General features: G+C 53.4%; 6 protein-coding genes across 8 annotated transcripts; 2 read left to right on the plus strand and 4 right to left on the minus strand.

Annotated features, from left to right (window-relative positions):
* Positions 1 to 735: 735 nt before the first annotated feature.
* Positions 736 to 3,464, minus strand: J3458_017280 (uncharacterized protein). Of its 2 annotated transcripts, XM_066121090.1 has the most exons (6): positions 2,976 to 3,464; positions 2,828 to 2,901; positions 2,505 to 2,743; positions 2,001 to 2,367; positions 1,872 to 1,916; positions 736 to 1,803 (listed from the first exon to the last, which is right to left on the minus strand). In XM_066121090.1, exons 1-6 carry the CDS (start codon positions 3,089 to 3,091, stop codon positions 1,640 to 1,642), a joined length of 1,005 nt encoding a protein of 334 aa, XP_065973915.1. In that variant the 5' UTR covers positions 3,092 to 3,464; the 3' UTR covers positions 736 to 1,639. The 2 variants fall into 2 exon arrangements, with proteins under 2 accessions (XP_065973915.1, XP_065973916.1); XM_066121091.1 differs by having other exon boundaries at positions 1,872 to 2,367; positions 2,505 to 2,901.
* Positions 3,465 to 3,630: 166 nt separating this feature from the next.
* CLB2_1 (G2/mitotic-specific cyclin) lies at positions 3,631 to 7,180 on the minus strand. 2 transcript variants are annotated; one of them, XM_066121093.1, is made up of 5 exons: positions 6,787 to 7,180; positions 6,486 to 6,562; positions 4,967 to 6,345; positions 4,768 to 4,906; positions 3,631 to 4,695 (listed from the first exon to the last, which is right to left on the minus strand). In XM_066121093.1, the coding sequence occupies exons 3-5, from the start codon at positions 6,074 to 6,076 to the stop codon at positions 4,607 to 4,609; spliced, it is 1,338 nt and encodes a 445-aa protein (XP_065973918.1). In that variant the 5' UTR covers positions 6,077 to 6,345; positions 6,486 to 6,562; positions 6,787 to 7,180; the 3' UTR covers positions 3,631 to 4,606. The 2 variants fall into 2 exon arrangements, with proteins under 2 accessions (XP_065973918.1, XP_065973917.1); XM_066121092.1 differs by lacking the exon at positions 6,787 to 7,180 and having other exon boundaries at positions 4,768 to 6,181; positions 6,282 to 6,345; positions 6,486 to 6,694.
* Positions 7,181 to 7,536: 356 nt separating this feature from the next.
* On the plus strand, positions 7,537 to 9,715 carry RML2_1 (mitochondrial 54S ribosomal protein uL2m). Its single transcript, XM_007815274.2, has 3 exons — positions 7,537 to 8,941; positions 8,996 to 9,069; positions 9,136 to 9,715. Exons 1-3 carry the CDS (start codon positions 7,975 to 7,977, stop codon positions 9,244 to 9,246), a joined length of 1,152 nt encoding a protein of 383 aa, XP_007813465.1. The 5' UTR covers positions 7,537 to 7,974; the 3' UTR covers positions 9,247 to 9,715.
* A 55-nt stretch (positions 9,716 to 9,770) lies between these two features.
* J3458_017283 (uncharacterized protein) lies at positions 9,771 to 13,127 on the plus strand. The gene is made up of 2 exons (XM_007815273.2): positions 9,771 to 11,399; positions 11,490 to 13,127. Exons 1-2 carry the CDS (start codon positions 11,218 to 11,220, stop codon positions 12,646 to 12,648), a joined length of 1,341 nt encoding a protein of 446 aa, XP_007813464.2. The 5' UTR covers positions 9,771 to 11,217; the 3' UTR covers positions 12,649 to 13,127.
* CKB2_1 (casein kinase 2 regulatory subunit) lies at positions 13,119 to 14,304 on the minus strand. The gene is made up of 2 exons (XM_007815272.2): positions 13,947 to 14,304; positions 13,119 to 13,814 (listed from the first exon to the last, which is right to left on the minus strand). Exons 1-2 carry the CDS (start codon positions 14,034 to 14,036, stop codon positions 13,347 to 13,349), a joined length of 558 nt encoding a protein of 185 aa, XP_007813463.2. The 5' UTR covers positions 14,037 to 14,304; the 3' UTR covers positions 13,119 to 13,346.
* A 301-nt stretch (positions 14,305 to 14,605) lies between these two features.
* RIC1_1 (WD40 repeat protein) lies at positions 14,606 to 18,430 on the minus strand. Its single transcript, XM_007815271.2, has 3 exons — positions 17,827 to 18,430; positions 15,597 to 17,765; positions 14,606 to 15,539 (listed from the first exon to the last, which is right to left on the minus strand). The coding sequence occupies exons 1-3, from the start codon at positions 18,319 to 18,321 to the stop codon at positions 14,811 to 14,813; spliced, it is 3,393 nt and encodes a 1,130-aa protein (XP_007813462.2). The 5' UTR covers positions 18,322 to 18,430; the 3' UTR covers positions 14,606 to 14,810.
* Positions 18,431 to 18,769: the final 339 nt, after the last annotated feature.

An 18,769-nucleotide genomic window follows, 5' to 3' on the forward strand; every position in this document is an offset into this window, starting at 1 on the left:
ACTACCTGCACGAGACAGCATCCATGTTCCACCTCACGCTACAATGCTGCCTGTCCGCAGTGCCTCGTTCTGGGCTAGTTCATCACTCCCTTTCAGGGAACATGTCGTTATGCTCACATGGAGTCATCGATTCGAGGGTTGGCCGTCTATGATTGCAGCCACACGGAAAACTCCTCTATGCGGACACTTTGGACCTCCATTTGCATCTTTGCATTTTTTGATGCCCGAGCGTCGTTGCAGAATGACCATAATCTAACAATATCCGATGCAGATTTAGCAGTATCAACGTCAGACTCTGCAAGTACTCTCGGTACTCCATACCCAAGTTAAAAATGCGCTGATTGGTCCCCGCCATGCCCCACATCTTGCCGACGGATGTCTTGTCCCCTCGCAGCAAATGGTTTCTTCAGAACGTGGAAACCTGTCGGCATGTGAATGGCTTTGGGGACAAAGCAGTGCCGTCCAAGACTTTACAGGTGCCTTGTTGAGGATTCTTACCTGAATGAACCGAAGCATTGCGTGTTCGATGGGCATGTTGGGATCCTCAACCATGTGGAATATCCTCTCACTGGAACAAGGTGGGTGCGCCGCTGCTGCTTACGTCTGGTCCATCCATCAATACTTCGTTGCTCTACCCAGCGGTTGCTCTCTGGACATGTCCGGAGACTCCGAGCGTTGCACTTGCAGAAACATACGGGAAGGGCATCCGGGAGGGGGGGTGTCCACGTCCATGCCACGCATCCACCCACGGCGCCGGCAGCAAGGTTTGTTGTGATGGACGCCAGCGGCAATCAAGTCAATCCAACAGCGACACTTGACGGACCAGACATGTGATTTTATCATTTCAGCTATTTATGTTTCCCAGAGCATCCTGGGGACTGGGGAAATCTATGGAGCATCTGCCCAACGGCCAGAGAGATCTGGTATAATTAAACGTGGACGCCCCAGCGAAAGGGTATCAGGCGTCTATGCACACGCAACGTAAACACTGTTCTCTCGACGGGACCGGTTTTCGATTGTTCAACTCCTAATCCCGCTCCATCGTTGCGACTCCGGCATGCGCGAAACGAGGGCATGAATGCACCTCGTCATGTAACCTCGATGGGACGTTTGAGCGCAGACCCCCTTGTGCTGAAGGGCTAACTAAGATAACAATAAAACGCTTGACCCCAGGCACCGTCTGCCTACGAAACAAATTGGTTTCCGAGGCGCTTCTAAAAACAGGCGCCAGAAGGGCCAAGGCCGTATCGCTCGGTATTATTGGACGGGTGTGGGCTGGCTCGGTGGGAGAATGCCCGGCTGACGCGGGATGTACATAGCAAATAATTATTGGGCGCATCGTTTGCTGACGTTGCGTGATTCGCATTTTCTCTTGTATCGTATCGGGCAAATCTGGGAGACTAGAAGCACGGATGCAGACGGATGGCTACCTTGACGGTTGAATCTACACGAGTCGCCGTGTTTACTATATTCTTAGCCCAGCGGTTATTTATTATGCATTGTGCGGCTCACACCTTCACCAGAATACCTAGTTTCGCTGTTTTTTTTTTTCCTTCACCAAACCACCCCTAAATTTAACATCATTTCCTCAACTCTTCACAAACTAGGACCGTCGCAAGTTGCAAGTTCCAGCAAGCCCTTATTTCCTGTCAACGTCCACGCCGACGATTCGAAGAATACCCAGATCGCTGTATGCCAGACAGTAGCGAGTCGGAGCCCATGCAACCACAGGCGACGAACCCGCCGTCTTAAATGTGTGAACGTGCTCGCCTGTTTCTACGTGCGACACCTCCAGGCCGCTTCCTATCAAGCCGGTTAGTTGAGCAGTCGAGAATTAAAAGAGCAAAGAGGGGAAAAAAAAAAATACATACCCTCGTCGCTACCGCCAACCACATAGCTCCCATCAAACGTGAAGCCTAAACACGGTTAGCCGCCCACATGCAAGTAAAGTGCCACCGAACTCATCGGACGTGGTCGACAAAGCAACTCAAACAACGTACTTATACTCCTCACTGGGCCAGTCATTCTCGTCAACGTCCTCTGGCACAACCAATCGCTGGTATCCCACAGCGCAATAATAGAATCCGAGCCGCCCGTGGCCAAATACCTCGCGGTGGGCTGCATCTCAACCGTCAAGCACGACGAGGTATGTCCGTTGAGCATGTACTCGTGGTCCTCGCCGTCCCGGGCCTGCATCAAGAGCGGCTGAAAACCAGGATACGACAGTATGCGGATCTTGCCCTCGGACGTGGTGAGGAATATCTTGGTGCCGCTGAAGCAAAATGCTATTTGGTTAGTCTGCATGCTCTGCTGGTGCGATGACAGCGGCGTCGACTGCCGCGGCGAGAGGACGTAGATGTTGTCAGCCTGCCGGCAGGGAGTCACAGGTCAGCCACGAAACCAAAAAAAAATACAAGCACAACAGATAACACACCCCCCCCCCAACCAAATATTCCCATAGTCCGTCTCACGGAGTCAAATAAGAAATAAAAGAAGACAGTTACCTTGTTGCCCACAATCAACGTCTCCCCGTCCGGCGCCCAGACCAGACTCAACGCGTCGCCCAAGCCCTTGACCTCGTTGAAGCACGCCTTGGTCCTGACATCCCAGAACTTGACGACGCCATCCGCGCTCACGCTACACAGCTCCGCGTCCTTTGTCGGGTTAAACGCTACTTTTTCCACGGACGCGCCGTGGCCCTTGAGTTCCGTCGAGAACTTGACGTGTGGTTTCTCAGGGTTCCCTGCCGCAAGATCAACAGACTGCCCCCCCTTTTTCTCACGACAGCAGCAATCCCAAAGAAGAGGAAAGGAAAAATGAAACGTACAAACTCGCAAAGTCTTGTCCGCAGACCCCGTCGCCACCAACGTCCCCAGCGGATTCCACGCAATAGCTCGCAATCTGCAAAAGCATCAGCAAACAGATTCCCACACACCAACAGTCTTGCAGGAGCACAAGAGAAAAAAACAACATACGTGTGCGAACCGCCCCTAGAGTTGGGATCGTTGTAAGGCTGGCTGCGCAAGCCGCTGAAATACGACGAAAACTTGTCCCTGGGCAAGCTCTGTCGTGCCCGCAGGACGGGTGCCATGGCAGCCTGCTCAAGCCGCAGCGAGCCCGCACGAGTCCCCTGACGAAAACAAACAAAGAAACGCGTCTGCTCCTTTCAATTATATATATACATGTATATACCCTTCCCTAGCTGCAATGGCGTCTGCGTCGTCGAATTGAAGCAAGACGATGGGCGATGATTCGTGTGACGGAGCCTCCACGGAACTCAGTTGGCGACAAAATAAGAATACCCCTCGCTCGTGGATAGCAGATGCTTTTCCTTTCCCGTTCTGTTTCAAGACAAGTAGAAAAATAAGAAAAAGATAAAAAGTGGTATAATAAAGTCGGCCAGCACGTAGTCGTAAAGCATTCAATCTTGTGGTCAAGAGCAACCAGATACTATTGGGCTCGTCGTGTCCAAGTCTCTAGACCAGACCGGGACCCTTGGCGGGTGAGATGCCCACTTAATTTGGGTTGTTCTGCCGCGGCTTGCATTAATATTGATCCGTACTGTCACCACTGGAATTCTCCAGAGGGGGTACCCGCCGTTCATCACGCGTGGCATCGCGCCAAGGCACGCAACAATGGCATTTTTGAAGACCCGACCCCGCAACTACCTAGTGCCTGGGCAACCGAGCACTCGGGGCGAAATACATAATTGTGCCAACATTTGAATTGTTGTGGCATCTGCCGGCTGCACTACCAAAATGGAGGAACCTCCGAGAGTGCCGGTCTCTATCTCTCTTCATGTACGGAGTACCGAGTACCACATGAACAACGCCCCAAAGTTTGCATAGACCGTCGATAACTGGCGACATATCAAGACACAAACGCCAGTCTCAACACCTGCTGCAATCACATATTCAACCTCTTCATGCAATGCAATTCTCCATTCCTGTTCCAAACCCTGCCTGTAATCCGATCGATCAAGTTTTTATGTACAATGTTCTATCACAGCCTTGTGGGACCCAAGGCCTTGTTGAGATCTTGTATGGACACATTCCTGTCTCAAGACCAATACACATCCAACTCCAACAGACCGCTGTGCTCGCTGCTTCGACCCGAAGCACAGCTTCTTGTCAAGTGACCGAGTCTCGGTTCACAGTACGCCTTCATCCCGTACACCACACCAAAGCCGCGCTAATGGCGGCCATTGTGCCCGAACAGCCGGCTTCAACCATCCAATCCAATTAATCCTTGCCAATTCGCCACCAACTCCAAGCGCCATGTTTTAAAACATCAAGTTAACAAAGCTGCATGCTGAAATACTCTCTAAAAACAAAAAAGGGGCACGCAATGAGGGCGTGCAATCCAATAGTGTCGTGGCAGGAAGGCATTTGCCATTAGCCATTCAACCTGCGTGAGCCACAGGCCAATGGTCAACAACAGCCTTGCACATGGTCGTGTGTATATTAAAGTCGTCAAAAGAGGTGATGTCGTGAGCGTAATCCAACCTCGGCATTGATTTCCTGACTTTTGTAGGCTCATATCTAAGAGATGTGTATTGCGAAGGGCGTGTGAATCAATATTGTTTGTGTTAAAAGCGTCGTCACGCTCATGATATCTGGTCAAGAGAGAGCTCCGTGTCTGTGATGCCGAACAGAGCCGCGTTCTTTCGGGCCCATTGGCGAGCAAGGATAGAGGCTACCAGCCAATGTCAGCAACTTGTTTCGTTTTCTGCTATTTTCCGTGGAACTTGTGTAGACATCGACTCACCCTTGAGGAACTTTTTGCTGGCATACTTCTTGAAGAATGCCTCGTGAACCACGGGACGAGCAAGATAGTCAACCATCAGATCAACCAGAGGCTGGACCTCCTGCTTGTCATATCCAGCGTAGTAAGCAAGAATCTCATCCTATTGCAGCTCTGTTAGTGACATTCTTGCATTCCTCCAGCACACAGCGTGTAGGCTTACCCATGGACCACGGTCCAGCATCATGCGAGCCAGGTACATGGCAGCAGCAGCACAGTGACTCGGTCGGAAGGACATGAAGCGGTGGTCGAGGAGACTAATTTCCATGAGATATTTGCCAATTGTGCGAGACTGGATGTCATAGTTGTCCGCCTTCGACACCCGGCGAAGGAAGTTCATGGGGTTGGGGTAGCTGAGGTCATAGTTGAGGGTGCTGAGCAGAAACCGCTCCGCGGATAAAATCTCGGCTTCACTGAAGCCATTATCGGTAATACGCTTGAAGTTCTCGACGTGCGGCGACAAGACCTCCTCGTACTTGGACGCAATGAACATGGCGGTGATGCCAACAAGCTGAAGACGGTCAAGCTGAACAACCTTGGCGGAGAGGAAGCGATCAATAATGTTGACGGCAAGGAAGAGAGTCTCTGGTAGCAAGTGGAATCTTGTGTGCACCTCAATGAGCCAGTCAATGAGAATACCACGCGTCTTCCATTCAAGGTCGTCTTGGTGTGACATGTAGTCGGGGTTGGGAACAGAGCGACATTCAAGATCGCGCAGATATTCAAAAATCTCCGTGGCATACTCAGCAACCATAAGAGGATCATCCCAGTCATCCTCCTCAATTACATTGACTCCCTCAGGCGGAACCGGCTTATCCTCGTCATCGACGGTCTGCTGTTTATGTTGGGCAACAGGGGCGTGATTCTCGTCACGGACGAGGTCCACTGACTTGTGAGTTTGTGTCTTCTTTCTGAGAGGCTGGGATTCTCCGGTAGCAATCTCATCTTGATCTTTGTTGGCGGTGGAAGCGACTTTTCGCTTTGGCCCAGCCACTATGGTTCCCGAACCACCGCGTCTTGGTTCGGCCTTGTTCAATTCCTTCACGCCGAGGGCGCTCCGGGCAGTAGCAGTGCGAGTAGTGCTCTTCTGGATACCAGTTGGATGGGAAGCCTTGGAGACGAGCCCAACCTTGCCACCGGCCTTCTTCCCTTCTACAGCTTCGGACTTGTTGACGTTGCTGACATCGCCGAGTGCAGCACGCTTCCGTTGAACGCCAGCGTTGCCGAGGTTGGCGGCCGACTTTTTGGGCTGCAAGGCACCCTTTGTTGGCATGGCGAGCTCGTCCACGTTGAGAGCGGCGGCCTTGGCTCGTGTAAGACGCGTCGAGCTGTTCTCGTCGTTCTCGCTTGACACGAGACGCTGACGAGCAGTACGGGTCTAGATGGCCAAAAGGCGTTCGTGTCAGCAAGTTCCTAGCCCACCCCGGCGATATTTCCAACGGGTTTGCAGCCAGGAAACACGTCTGATTGCAACTTACACCGGGAGGCATATTACAGTCTAGTATATATACTAGATGTTATATATGAGAGCCAGAGGCCGTGCTACAGAGCAAACCAAAAAAAAAAGTCAGTCGTCCAACGCGTCGAGAAATAAAGAGGAAAGAGTTGAAAAGAGGCGGGGAGCATGGGAGAAAAGTAGCTCCCAGCTGAGACACTGGAATGAGAGAATTTCGCAGCCCTACCTCTGGTTCAAAGACAGATATATGTCCGACACGATAGCGCGATTGGAATGTTTTGGCGAGATGTATGGAGCCCAAAACTGTAAAACGTATTAGAGGAACCGCCCGAGAATGAATGACGGCGCGCTGAAGGTGTAAAAGAGATAGAGAGGGGCGAGATGACAGGAAGGACCGGGTAGTAGTAGAGGTGTTTATGTTAAGGAAGACAGTCGTGAGGGCAGACGAGAAGTGTTTTGAGGAGCGGCAGCAGGGGAGGTAGAGGCGTGAGGTGGAGCCAGTCGCGGACGCTCGTCGAGGTACGTACCTGGACCGACCAGATGCGGCGCGGCTCGCGACGTTGGTTGCCAAGGGTAAAAGAAAATGAGAGACCCGTGAGTAGAATGGCCTTGTAGCCAGCAGCGAGCACTGTATTGCCGGGCTGTGATACGCCAAGCCAGTCCGTGTTTGTCCCACCGTTGCTGCGGGCGATGGCGATGGAGTCGTTTGCGTGCACTTCCAAGGGATGGACTGTGGACTTGAGGGCGAAGGAGCTGTGATGTGAGAATTGTTTATCACGGCGGGCCACAGGTCACGCAAGGGCGACTATGCTTTGCCGGAGCACTCCGTCCAAAGGGGCCAAGAAAAATACTCGGGGTAATATGCCAATATCGTAACAATAACAAGATGAGCAACAAGCCAGCGTTGACAGTCTGCAGGAGGTACTACAATATCCAGGTTGCAGCCAAAGCATAGCGTGTCGTCGATGCCAGCGATTTGAACTGGCCTGTGGAGGTAACTACAAGACGCAGCTGGCGACTCACAACGCGACGACTGGAGCTTTCGCGGGTCTGGGAGTTGCGTACCAACACTGTCGGGGCACGGAGAGGCTGGGTACGTACCTGCTCTAGCCGTCTTAAGCAGCTTAGCTCGGCTCTAGCCACCATCCCTGTGTCAACAGTGGCAACCGCGGGGCAACGGCCCGTTGATTGGAGAAGTGGCCGCCGCTCATCTCGCGCTGGTGCACACACGGCTGGTCGCGCGAGCCATCACGACGCGGAATACCCGCACCTGCTGCCCCTGTGTGGCTGGTAGAATGTGGCTGATGCTGTATTGAAGCACCCTGTGGCTCAGCCAGCTCGGTTTCGGCAAAACGTTCCTACAGTCTTCCGGTGGAAATTTCAATGTGGGACAAGCACTTGACGGCGACTGCAAATTGACGACGACTTGGTCGACAAAGGTGTTGACCCTTTCTAGGCCGCCTTTTTCGACGTCGCGGCGTCGAGGCACGATTTCGAGCCTTTACTGCGGCCCAGACGTTGGAACAGAACCGTACGCGTTGCTGTTTCTGGACCAATGCCCTCAACGCGGGCCGCTTAAGCTTGATCTTCACCCACAGGCTCCTTTTCTTCTTCTGAGCGGTCGACTACCATTACATCTGACCCCCTCTTCCACCCCAATCGAATTGCACACTCGAAAAATCGAAAACATTTGTTTTTGGCTTCTTTGGTTCATAATGATTCCTCAAAGACTACCGCTCTCCGCGGTTACCAGGGGCTTGCATCGACTGACATTGTATCAATCCGCCATGCGTGCGTATACAGCGTCCAAATCCAAATCCAAAGCCAGCTCCGACGACACCGGACTCTCTAGCGCATCTCTTATGAATGCTGCGGAGACTCGAGGCTCACAGTCCGTAATTCTCCGAACGTACAAGCCCCGGACTCCTGGTGTGCGACACTTGAGACGCCCCGTCAACGACCACTTGTGGAAAGGCAGGCCGTTCCTCCCATTAACGTACCCCAAGAAGGGCCAAGGCAAAGGTGGTCGAAACGTACATGGACGCATCACCGTAAGGCATCGAGGAGGTGGTGCCAAGCGGAGAATACGCACTGTCGACTTTGAGCGGTGGAGGCCAGGTCCGCATCTTGTAGACCGAATTGAATACGATCCTGGACGAAGTGCACACATTGCACTGGTCACGGAGCAGGCCACGGGACAAAAGTCGTACATTCTGGCTTCCGAGGGTCTTCGGGCCGGCGACATTGTCCACAGTTATCGCTCAGGTATCCCGCAGGATCTGCTGGACAGCATGGGTGGCATTATTGATCCGGGCATCCTGGCTGCCCGAACAGCGTTCCGTGGAAACTGCTTGCCCATGCACATGATTCCCGTTGGCACGCAAGTCTTTGCGGTTGGCTCTGCTGCGAAGCGCGGCGCCGTGTTTTGCCGCAGTGCCGGGACCTCGGCCACGGTGGTGAACAAGAATGAGGAGACGAGGGATGACGGCACCAAGATCATGACGGGCAAGTACGTTGAGGTGCGCCTCCAGAGTGGTGAAGTCCGGCGAGTTAGCAAGAATGCCTGCGCGACCATTGGCGTTGCCAGCAACGTCCACCACCACTACCGACAGCTCGGAAAGGCTGGACGAAGTCGCTGGCTGAACATTCGACCGACGGTACGTGGTGTGGCCATGAACAAGGGTAAGTCGTCTACATGATGCCGTCAAGCCAAACACGAGATTGACGATTTAATAGTTGACCATCCTCATGGTGGTGGTCGTGGAAAGTCCAAGAGCAATCGAAATCCAGTCACGCCATGGGGTAGACCTGTACGTTATGGCCAATAGTGACAGCACTCTCCTCATCAGAGTAGCGTATAGCTAACAATGCAATAGACCAAGAGCGGTTACAAGACGCGGCGCACGCACAACATCAACAAATGGGTTGTCACGCCGCGACCTCGCAACCACGGCAAGCGACGAGACAAGCGATCATCAAAGGAATAGGCACGTGGAAGGTGAGAGTCGAAGTTGGCAGGGACCAGGCATGGAAAAGCAGAAAAGAGCATAGTGTCGTACTCAAAAGAAAAAGGAGCCGAGCCCGCGGGAGAGCTGTGTATACTACGATGGGTCATTGTAACTGTACTATATGGATGATATAGACGAGCCGAGCGAGACGAAGTGTTTGGTCGTGGTTGAGTTCATCATCGTCTCCCGTTCAATAAGACTGTATTACCGTATTTGGAATTCGTCAGGGCCATGTCGTCCTTGATGGATGACTCGTTTATCAAAACACCGTTACTCTGCGAACGAACAGATTCGGTAACTGGTGTTTCTCCCACGGGCAGGCCAAGCGGCTTTTGCACCACCCAGCATTGTTACACCCAGCAGAAGCAGGCCAGAGCAGCGGTGGACATCGTCTTGCAATATAAAAGAAGTGATGGGCGTTTTTTTCCGTCACCAAGCTTGGCAACAGCTCCCGCCCAAGTCGAAAGTGCATAATAGATGCCACATTCGACTACCGAAAATGACCAGCAGTTGTAGTAGCACAGTGCACCCGCCGACACAGAACACGTAGCCAATTAGTAACGGGGGATGACAAAAGGACTGGGCAAAGTAAGCTTAAAACCAGCCGCAGGCGCTCACTCAACATGATCTCACTGCCCCGTGCGCGTGTCACCCGAGCCGGTCGTGCAGAAGAAATTACTGCCTCCAAGCCGGGCAGTATTTTCTCAACCGCATATAAGAGCATGGCTGAGCATCTCAGTGCCTTGGCTCGGACAAGTTCCAGCGCGTCAAAAAATTGTCTTGGTTGACCGACACGGCTGCATTTAATTGGCCCTGGCAAAACGCCGAAGCACAAGAGGAAGCCAAGCCACTTGGTATCATGCAGTGAGGAACAAAAAGAAAATCACGGCAAACACCGTAAATCTCGCTGCGATTTCAAGTTGATCCCCCGAGCCAGTCACGGCGTACCACGCAAGCGTCAACCGAAACACCAAAAAACGCCCAGTCTCGGCGCTTTCGTCCTTTCTTTTTTTTTTCCCCTTTGCCCCTGCCGAGACGGGCTGCTGATTTGGCGCCGCCAGAACCAAACAAAGAGGTGGGCGCATTTTTTTTTTCCTGCTGCAGTGCGCCTCAGTTTCATCATGGTGTCGGGCTGCAGACATGTCGAGGCGAAATGCCCAAGCCGGCGCCCATGGGTTGCAGTGCGCTTATTACAGCAAACTAGGCACCCTACAAAGACAATGCGAGGGATACGGAACAAGCAGCGTGTCAGACGTCCGAGACATCAGAGAAGACGAGTCGACGTCTACACCAAAAAATCAAAACTGCGCCCCCGCGGCAGGTCAAGAGCCCCGTTCCACCCCGAATCTGCGCCTCGCTCCAAACAGGTGAGACCCGGGGCCAGCTGCGTGGATAAATTCCACAATTGCGCTCTCCACTGGTGGCGCGGCAGCCAGACGACGATTTGGCGGCGGTGCAAATCGAGGACACCAAGCGGGCAGCTATTACACCCACTGTACTTAATATGGCGGCCGGTCCCTGCATCTCCAGCGCCCATCGAATTATTATCTTGCTGAATGCCCCTTCTTATTTAAACCTCACAACGCTAGCCGGCACAGATTTGCCGTGACGACGACGCTGGGACAGGCAAGGCCTGTGATGCCCGTCCACCCACTACATGTGCAGACTGCGCCTCCAACCCTCAGCGCCAAAGCACCAGATCTTATATAGTAAGCTTCCAACCATCCATCCAAAGGGCCAGGCCCGACTGAAACCTTGGCGCGTCAACCTGGACACTGACATGGCCGCATAGCCACCCGCCTCCAACCACCTGGTGACCCATCATCAGCCATCACCACAAGCGCCGAAACCACCCTCTTTGCCCATTTAAGGGCTCGGCCATTCCCGCCTCTGCCTTGCCCTACCCTTTGTCTGTTTCTACTCCGCACTGCGATCCCTACGTGACGGCGAATGTCTGAGTACCTAAGAATGGCCCATTCGGGGTCTTCATCCGCCGGCAGCTTCTCCGTGAAGCTGCTGGCCTCGTACGCCTTCGACTGGATCGTGCTGGTCATCATTACTGTCGTCGCCGGCTTCCTGGGACGCATTGAGCCGAACAAACGGCCCATTTCCCTCGACGACCCTGACATCTCGTGAGTGTCTCCGTACCCAGGTCGCATGACACGACAGACAGCACGCGAGCAACAAGAGAAAGCACCAGAAAACTAAAACCCAGTGCACAGGTTCCCCTTTACCGAGAAAGAAACCGTGCCGTCCTGGCTCCTCGTCATCCTTTGCGCCCTGCTCCCCGTCATCGTCATCTTCCTCGTGTCCATGATCCTCATCCCCGGCAGCACCGTGCCCAAGAACACCAGCTACGCCCTCATCTGGAAGCGCAAGGTGTGGGAGCTGCATGTCGGCTGGCTGGGGCTTCTCATGGCCGTCGGCTCCGCCTTCTTCTTCATCAGCGGCATCAAGAACATGTGCGGCAAGCCGCGGCCCGACCTGCTCTCGCGGTGCGAGCCCGACATCGCCAACGCCGCCAAGTACATCGTCGGCGGCTTTGGCCAGGAGGCGCTGGGCGCCAGGCTCTACTCGGGCGACATCTGCAAGCAGGCCGACCGCAAGAAGCTCGACGACGGCTTCCGCAGCTACCCCAGCGGCCACGCTGCCGCGTCCGCCGCCGGCCTCATTTACCTGTCGCTGTTCCTGGCGAGCAAGTTCTCCGTCACCCTGCCGTTTGTCGTGCCCTCTGCCGCGCCGCTCGACGACTCCATGCACAGCGCCTTTCCCTCGCGCACCGTGCCCTCGGCCGGCAGCGACTCGTTTGAGCCGTCTCGCCTGCGCGGCGGCGACGGCGGCAAGCTGAGGACCCTGAACCGCAACGCCCAGTACAACACGCGCCTGCAGTCGCTGCGGCGCCAGGCCGCCGCGCCCCCCGTCTACCTGCTCGCCATCACCCTCGTCCCCTTTTGCCTGGCCATCTTCATCGCCGCCTCGCGCTGGTTCGACTTTCGCCACCACGGCTTCGACATCCTCTTTGGCTTCCTCATCGGCACCATCACCGCCATATACAGCTTCCGCTACTACCACCTGCCCATCATGGCCGGCGCAGGCTGGGCCTGGGGCCCGCGCAGCGACGACCGCGCCTTCTGGGCTGGCGTCGGCCGCCTGGGCTTCGCGGGCGACAACCTCGACGACTACCCGCAGCGCTTGGAGCCCGCCGACCTCGGCGAGTCGGGCGACGTCGATGTCCACGGTGCGCGGGGGCCCTCTGCTGGTGCTGGTGCTGGTGCTGTGCACCGTGGCGAGCGGCCAGCTGGCCCGGCAGACTATCAGTTTCAGGACGTTGAGCTCAATAGGATGAATCAAGGCCAGCCGCCTTATGGACAGGCTGCGTAGGATATTCATGGTGACAGCGTGGTTTACATGTCGAAGCTCCGTGCTATCGGGAGGCGAGGACATTGGACGGAGTTTTTCTTTTCCTTTTTGCCCTTGGAATCTGTAGAGTTTTTTAGATATCATGTTAATACCAGTGGGTTTCACTCGTACATTTGCAGAGGTGTTTGAACTACGATGCGTATCTAATAGCGTGAAGACGGAGCACGACCAGCAAGTCAAGCACGCCATGTTCTAAATATTACAACCTCGTAGCTGTGTGCGCTATACAAGTACAACGTGCATGGCAGGGTGCTCGTGTTCATCTACATGGTACAAACCACACATTCCATCATGTACATTGGTACGTACAAAGCGCGGCATTGTGTTCCTGCTAGATTCGCAGTCGGCTTACATCACGTTTTTGCCAGCCATGACCACAACAGTCCACGTTCAACTGCATATCCCTGCATGTCCTTGAATCCGGACCTAGATCAGACCGGAAAAAAAAAAAAGTATTATTGTGTCAACGTGGTGTTATCGCCGTGAACCCACCTAGAAAGAAACGCTTTATGAAGGCAGGCATCAAGTCCTATTCAAAAGCCAATAACGCTAAGAATCGTACTCGTCGTAACCATTCCCACAACGCCCGACATTAAAAAAAAAAAGGGAGCAATTCCTCCCAAGCCAAACCGCACCCGCCTCCTCTTGCAACCACACAATCATATGGGCATCACGCCCCGGCCATCAACGGCCTCAAACTCGAGGTCCTCGGCGCCCTCGTCGTCGTCGTCGTCGGCCTTGTCCTCGGCGCCAAAGCCAGAGTCAATCTCGAGCTTCCTCAGCCGCCTCCTCATCTCGTCCCTCTTGACGCACTGCCACCGCACCAGCGCCGCCGGGGCATGCACCTTGAACCCATACACCCGCGGCACATACCTCTCCATGGTCTTGGTCGGGATCAGCGCCGGGTACACCTGGAAGATGATGTTGTGGAACGACGTGCCAAAGTAGGCGCCGTCAATGGTCGCGTGCCGGCTCGACTTGGGGTTGTAAATGTCCTCGCAGCGGGCGCAGAACAGCTTGACGGGCTTGACGTTGGGCACGTCGCTCAGCCCCATGGGCAGCAGCGGGTGCGAGTGGCAATTCACCCGGGGGCATTTCCCAAACTCGGCCTTTTTATACTTGTCCAGCTGTTGAAAAAGAAAAAGAAATGCCGTTAGCACCTGGAAATGAAAACCCCTCCCCTTTTTTTTTTTGCGGTAGGAAATCAAATCTACAGCAGGAGGGGGAAAAAAAGGACAAAATCTTGGGGGGAGCAGTACCATCCTTGTGAGTCCCCGCGTCGTGACGATATACCGCGCGTGTACGAGCCCGTACAAGTGCCTCGCCGACTTCTCAATCGTCTCGCGCATCTCGTCGTCGCAGTCGAGGTCAAACACGTCGGTGACCAGGTCCAGTGCATATTGGTAGTACTGGACCTCGGTGTTGAGACCCGTCAGGTTGAACCGGTCGGTGAGGTAGTCTTCGTCGATTTCGCAAAAGTACTCGTTGCCGCGAGATGAGATGAACTGTAGTGCGCGCACGGGTTAGCAGCCTCATCACATCTGGATTTATGCAGCTGGTCGCCTTTCGATATCCCGCACCAGGAGGGAGAGTAAGTAGGTCATTGGGGGAAATGGGGTGGCATGGGTGCTGGGATGAGTAAAAAGATATATACATACCCAGTCACGCCAATAGCTCGTGTAGTCACTATCGGACTCGCTAACATAGTCTTGCATCGTTATGGGCAGGCTACCAGAGAGCTTCAAGGTGGCGAGATGGGAGGGTTGTACGTGATGCCGACCGTGGCCGGGATGGGTTGACGTTGGGAAGTGGTTTTGTGTTGCGTGCACTTGCAGCGAGGTTGGCGGGCCGCGACATGGTGGGGTTGATTGGTGCGATAACGGATAACGTGACTGCCATTGAAGGTGCGAGACAAAATGCCCATTTGCGATTTGAAGAAAAAAAAATATACATGTATATACAGATATATGTTTAAAAAAGAAAAGTAGTGCAATCATGGTATTCCCGCTAGTATTCTAACATCGCAATCCCAAGATACCGCCCATCCAGCTACCCAGCTACATGAAATTCCCCCTCCTGCCTATGCATTTATACACACGCCTGCCCACATATTATTCCCGCCCTCATGGCGACCCAGCTCCGTTAAAAGGACTGGCCGTTGACCCAACACTAGAAGCGTCGCTTGCCGACGGTAAATCAGACCCCGTCTCCTCACCATCATCCCTACTTCTTCTTCGAGCGCCATTGGCAACCCTTGATCCCGGAATCTGCAGCCGAGTCACCATCTCCTCGGGAGCATGTCCTTGCTTTTGTCCCATATTTACCATCGCCATGACTTCCTTGAGCACTTCTCCCGTCTCGTCCATAGCCGCTAAGAAACGGGCTAGTTCTTTGCACAACTCCCAGTCCCCCTCTTGGATTGCCCTCGACAAGACGCGGACAGACTGGTCGGTTAGTGACTGGAATTCCTCAAGTGTGTGCAGCACGATCAGGTAGCCGCCTGCAGTTTTGAGTGATCCCCGTTGCAGGGATTCCTCAAACAGCTCTTGCGCTGGAGGCAAGTAGGCAAATAATGTCTTCCATTGCCGCACTTCTGTTTTGCGAGTGCACTGTAGCACCACGTCTAGATACTCTTTAGATGATGACGACAGAAGAGATAGCACCCGTGGAAGAACAGCGTCTTCAGGCTTCGGGCATGTATCTGCTTCCTCGTCCAGGACACGATGAAGCAGGATCTCCAATCCGTGCGACAAGTACTCCAAGTTTTGATATTGTTCACAGAGCTCTCCCGCTTCAATCGTTCTGCCTTGTCGCAGGTAAAAGCGCAAAATCTCGGGCAGAAACAGGTGTGTCTAATTGTAGTCAGCATCCCTACTCCCTCGAGCAATACGACTCTCAGTGGTACTTACCCTGATGGCGAAATGGAAAAAAGAAAAGGTCACATCCCGCCTTTGGATCAAGTCCGACTCAACTCCTAGTATAATGCCCTTCTCCAGCAGAACTGACAGTGGATAAAAATCCACGGGAACAGATACGGGCGCAGGAAAGTCTTTGCCGCCATCGGTCGAAGCACCATCCAGCAGTTCGTTAATGTTAGTCCACACCTTCACCTCCATGCCGTCAAAAACCCATAGAGAATCCTTTAATGCAGGTGGGCCGCGTCTGAGTAACGGATCGTCTGACAAATGGGCCACATTGAGCAAGGGCTGATCTCTCATGCTGGCATGGTACTCGACGTTTTGCGCAATAATACGCATATCGTACTTCAACTGGCCCTCTTCATTGAGCGAAGGACTCAGCAGAACTAGTTTACCGTCCACCAAGAATATCACGGATGCTACAGCCACATCCTGAGACGGGTCCCCATCCACCATCTGAGATTCAGGTAATATCCAGCTGAGCCCTCGAACCCTAGCAGGAGATCGTACTATGCCATGAAACGCAATCTGCCCCGCCTGAACAAGACGAACAGAATCCGCCCATGGGGTAAATATAAAATGATACAAAATATTCTCATATGTGTAAACAAGAAGAGAACCTTCACCAGACGTGGTCACGAGCACAACTGGTGCGGGGATTTGCTGGCGGAATAATACTTGAGCCATGTCGAGGGGTGTTTCCCTTGAGAACAGGCGCAGCTCGTAGTTCCTGTTGCTCTCGACCGCAGCAACGAGAAGATGCTGATACCAGCACATGCCGCCTCGGACTTGAAAATCGTTTTCCATGGCTTCAGTTGTGAATGTCTTCCATCGGCCGCTATTGACGCTGTAATGTGCAAGGCCACGGCGGCCGGCAACTGCGACGTATCTTCCATCGGCAGATATGACTGTCTGGCGAATGGGCCACTGATTTAACAAATACGTTGGAGGTATCCTGGCTGTGTGCCACAGAAAGGGCTCGGCTGAGATACTCGTCATATCGGGGAGGTCGTATCCTCTATACACCATAACTGCAGCCGGGGTCTGAAGGACTGTCCGAAAGACGTTTGCCTCATTATAACAGCCTGTGACTGCGTTCTTGGCCATTTCCAAGCCCCAAATGGCTTCGTGGCAAGGGCCTGCAAGCAGGATTTCAGAACCTCCTCCGATCCACGAAGCTGATGACACTCCGGTCAGCCACTGCTCATCATTCCCGCTGGAAATTCGTGCATCGGACCCGAAACTGTTGCTACCTAGTTTGCCAAACATACTCCATGTCGACCATCCCTTTTCGAATCCGGAAAAAAGGCAGTATCCGTCAGGGGAGTAGCAAAGGGAAGTAAAAGCTCCAGCAGCGGCGCTGGATACGGGGATCCTATGCTTATGTGAGAGCACAATATTGCCCGAGTAATCTCGAACAGAGTACACGTAAACTGTCCCGTCGGTGCATCCCGCCGCAATTAATGAAAACCGGGCATTTATAACAGCCTTGACGGCATAGCTCGCAGAGGTTTCAGGGGTATGAAAACAGTAGCCTTTAAATAGACGCTTTGCGTCCACACCTTCAGAGTCCAAGTCCCCTTTCGATTGCTGTCTTTGTACCGCGTATACTCGTCCATCGCTGGTGATCCAGGTTGCTAGATTCATGGGCCTGTCGTATGTCATCTCTAGAATAGACGTCTTATTCTCAACCCACCCCATCTTGCTTATAATCTCGGTTCTTGTTTGGTTGCCTGTGCTATCCGGAGTCCATCGGATGCATTGAACAGCGGCGGGCTTCCTTGTCGCCACGACCAATTCGTCATCGAGTGCCAAGGCACTTTCAATACCAGCATCAATCTTGATCACCATTCGGAATCGCACGCTGACGTCACGGACCCCTGCGCCTTCTCCCGGACCCCAGAGAATTTGGTCTGCTCTCAGCGCCGCTTGGGGCCCGATCAGACTTTGTTTTCGCCGTTGGACGTTGTGGTGGTTTGGAAATTGGGGCTTGTAGACACACGATTCGCCATCGGTAGCTATTGAGTAGGTGATGAGGTATCCCTTTGAGGTATGAACCACTAGTATGGCAGAGTCTGGACGCAATAAGAGATCGACATTGGTTCCATAAGATTGGATCGAGGACTCGGATCGAACAACGACTGCAAGTATAACGGTAGGCTGCAACATGTTAGCTATTACCATGACCTACTTGGGAGGAGAGGGGAAATGTTGGTCCGACCTTGGTTTGCCACAAAGTAATGCTTGTTGCAGTGATGACGCCAAAGAAGTGAGCAGTACGGGTAACGGCTAAGGCAAGTACGGGATCTTTGAATGGAACTGTAGCTTTGTTTCTCGAATCAATCGAGGGCGGGGAGCTCTTTGCTGAAAAAAACAAGTCGTCTCCCAGGACGGGTTGGACAGCCGGCGTGACTGGCGTCAATGGAGTAGGCGGGGGGTGTTGGAAGTCGATGTCGTCGGCAGCAGCTCGGGACTGTCCATCTTTGCCGAGTGATGACGAGGAACTGGATGCGTCGGGCTGCTGGAGGCCGTCGTGGGACACAACGAGGTTGAGATCGGGAGCGCGACCGCTGCTGGTGGCATAAATGCGTGGAGTGCCGATGGGCCAATACATTATGGCCGCAACCTCCTCGGCAGGCCAGCTTATGCGCAGGGTTCGAGGACCGACAGTGAGGCTATTGCGCTTTGTTGACCATGTCCGTGTATGGGGTCCCATTGGTCTGGGAAGAGTTCTGTTTCATTGATTGACGGGGCCTTGCTGGTAACGAGTCGGTGATGGAGGCGCATATACGGAGTATGGAGCATGCCAGACATGCAAGCATCAGGAGCTCCAGGCCATGTCCTAGTCAGTGGCCGAAGCTACGGAGTAAACCACTAAGGTGCTCGCAGTTGTCGAGACAAAGTGGGTCGGATCGACCCGAGAGGACGATTACATAAGAATCAAGTATGTATGTACCTAGGTACTTGTTCAACATGGGACAAATTCTATGTGCTTATAGAGTCTGTGTAGATGACAAAGATGAGAAAAGAAGAAGAAAAAAAAGGAAACAAGGGGGCCACACTAGAGTCTATAAATGAGAGCGCCCTTCTTACAACAATCTGGCACGACCATAATCTGATTTTGTTCGTAAAAGTTCCGCAGACGCTCCATCTCTCTATAGGGT

This window comes from Metarhizium acridum (genome assembly GCF_019434415.1).
Source record: "Metarhizium acridum strain ARSEF 324 chromosome Unknown scaffold_421, whole genome shotgun sequence".
NCBI classification, from domain to species: domain Eukaryota; kingdom Fungi; phylum Ascomycota; class Sordariomycetes; order Hypocreales; family Clavicipitaceae; genus Metarhizium; species Metarhizium acridum.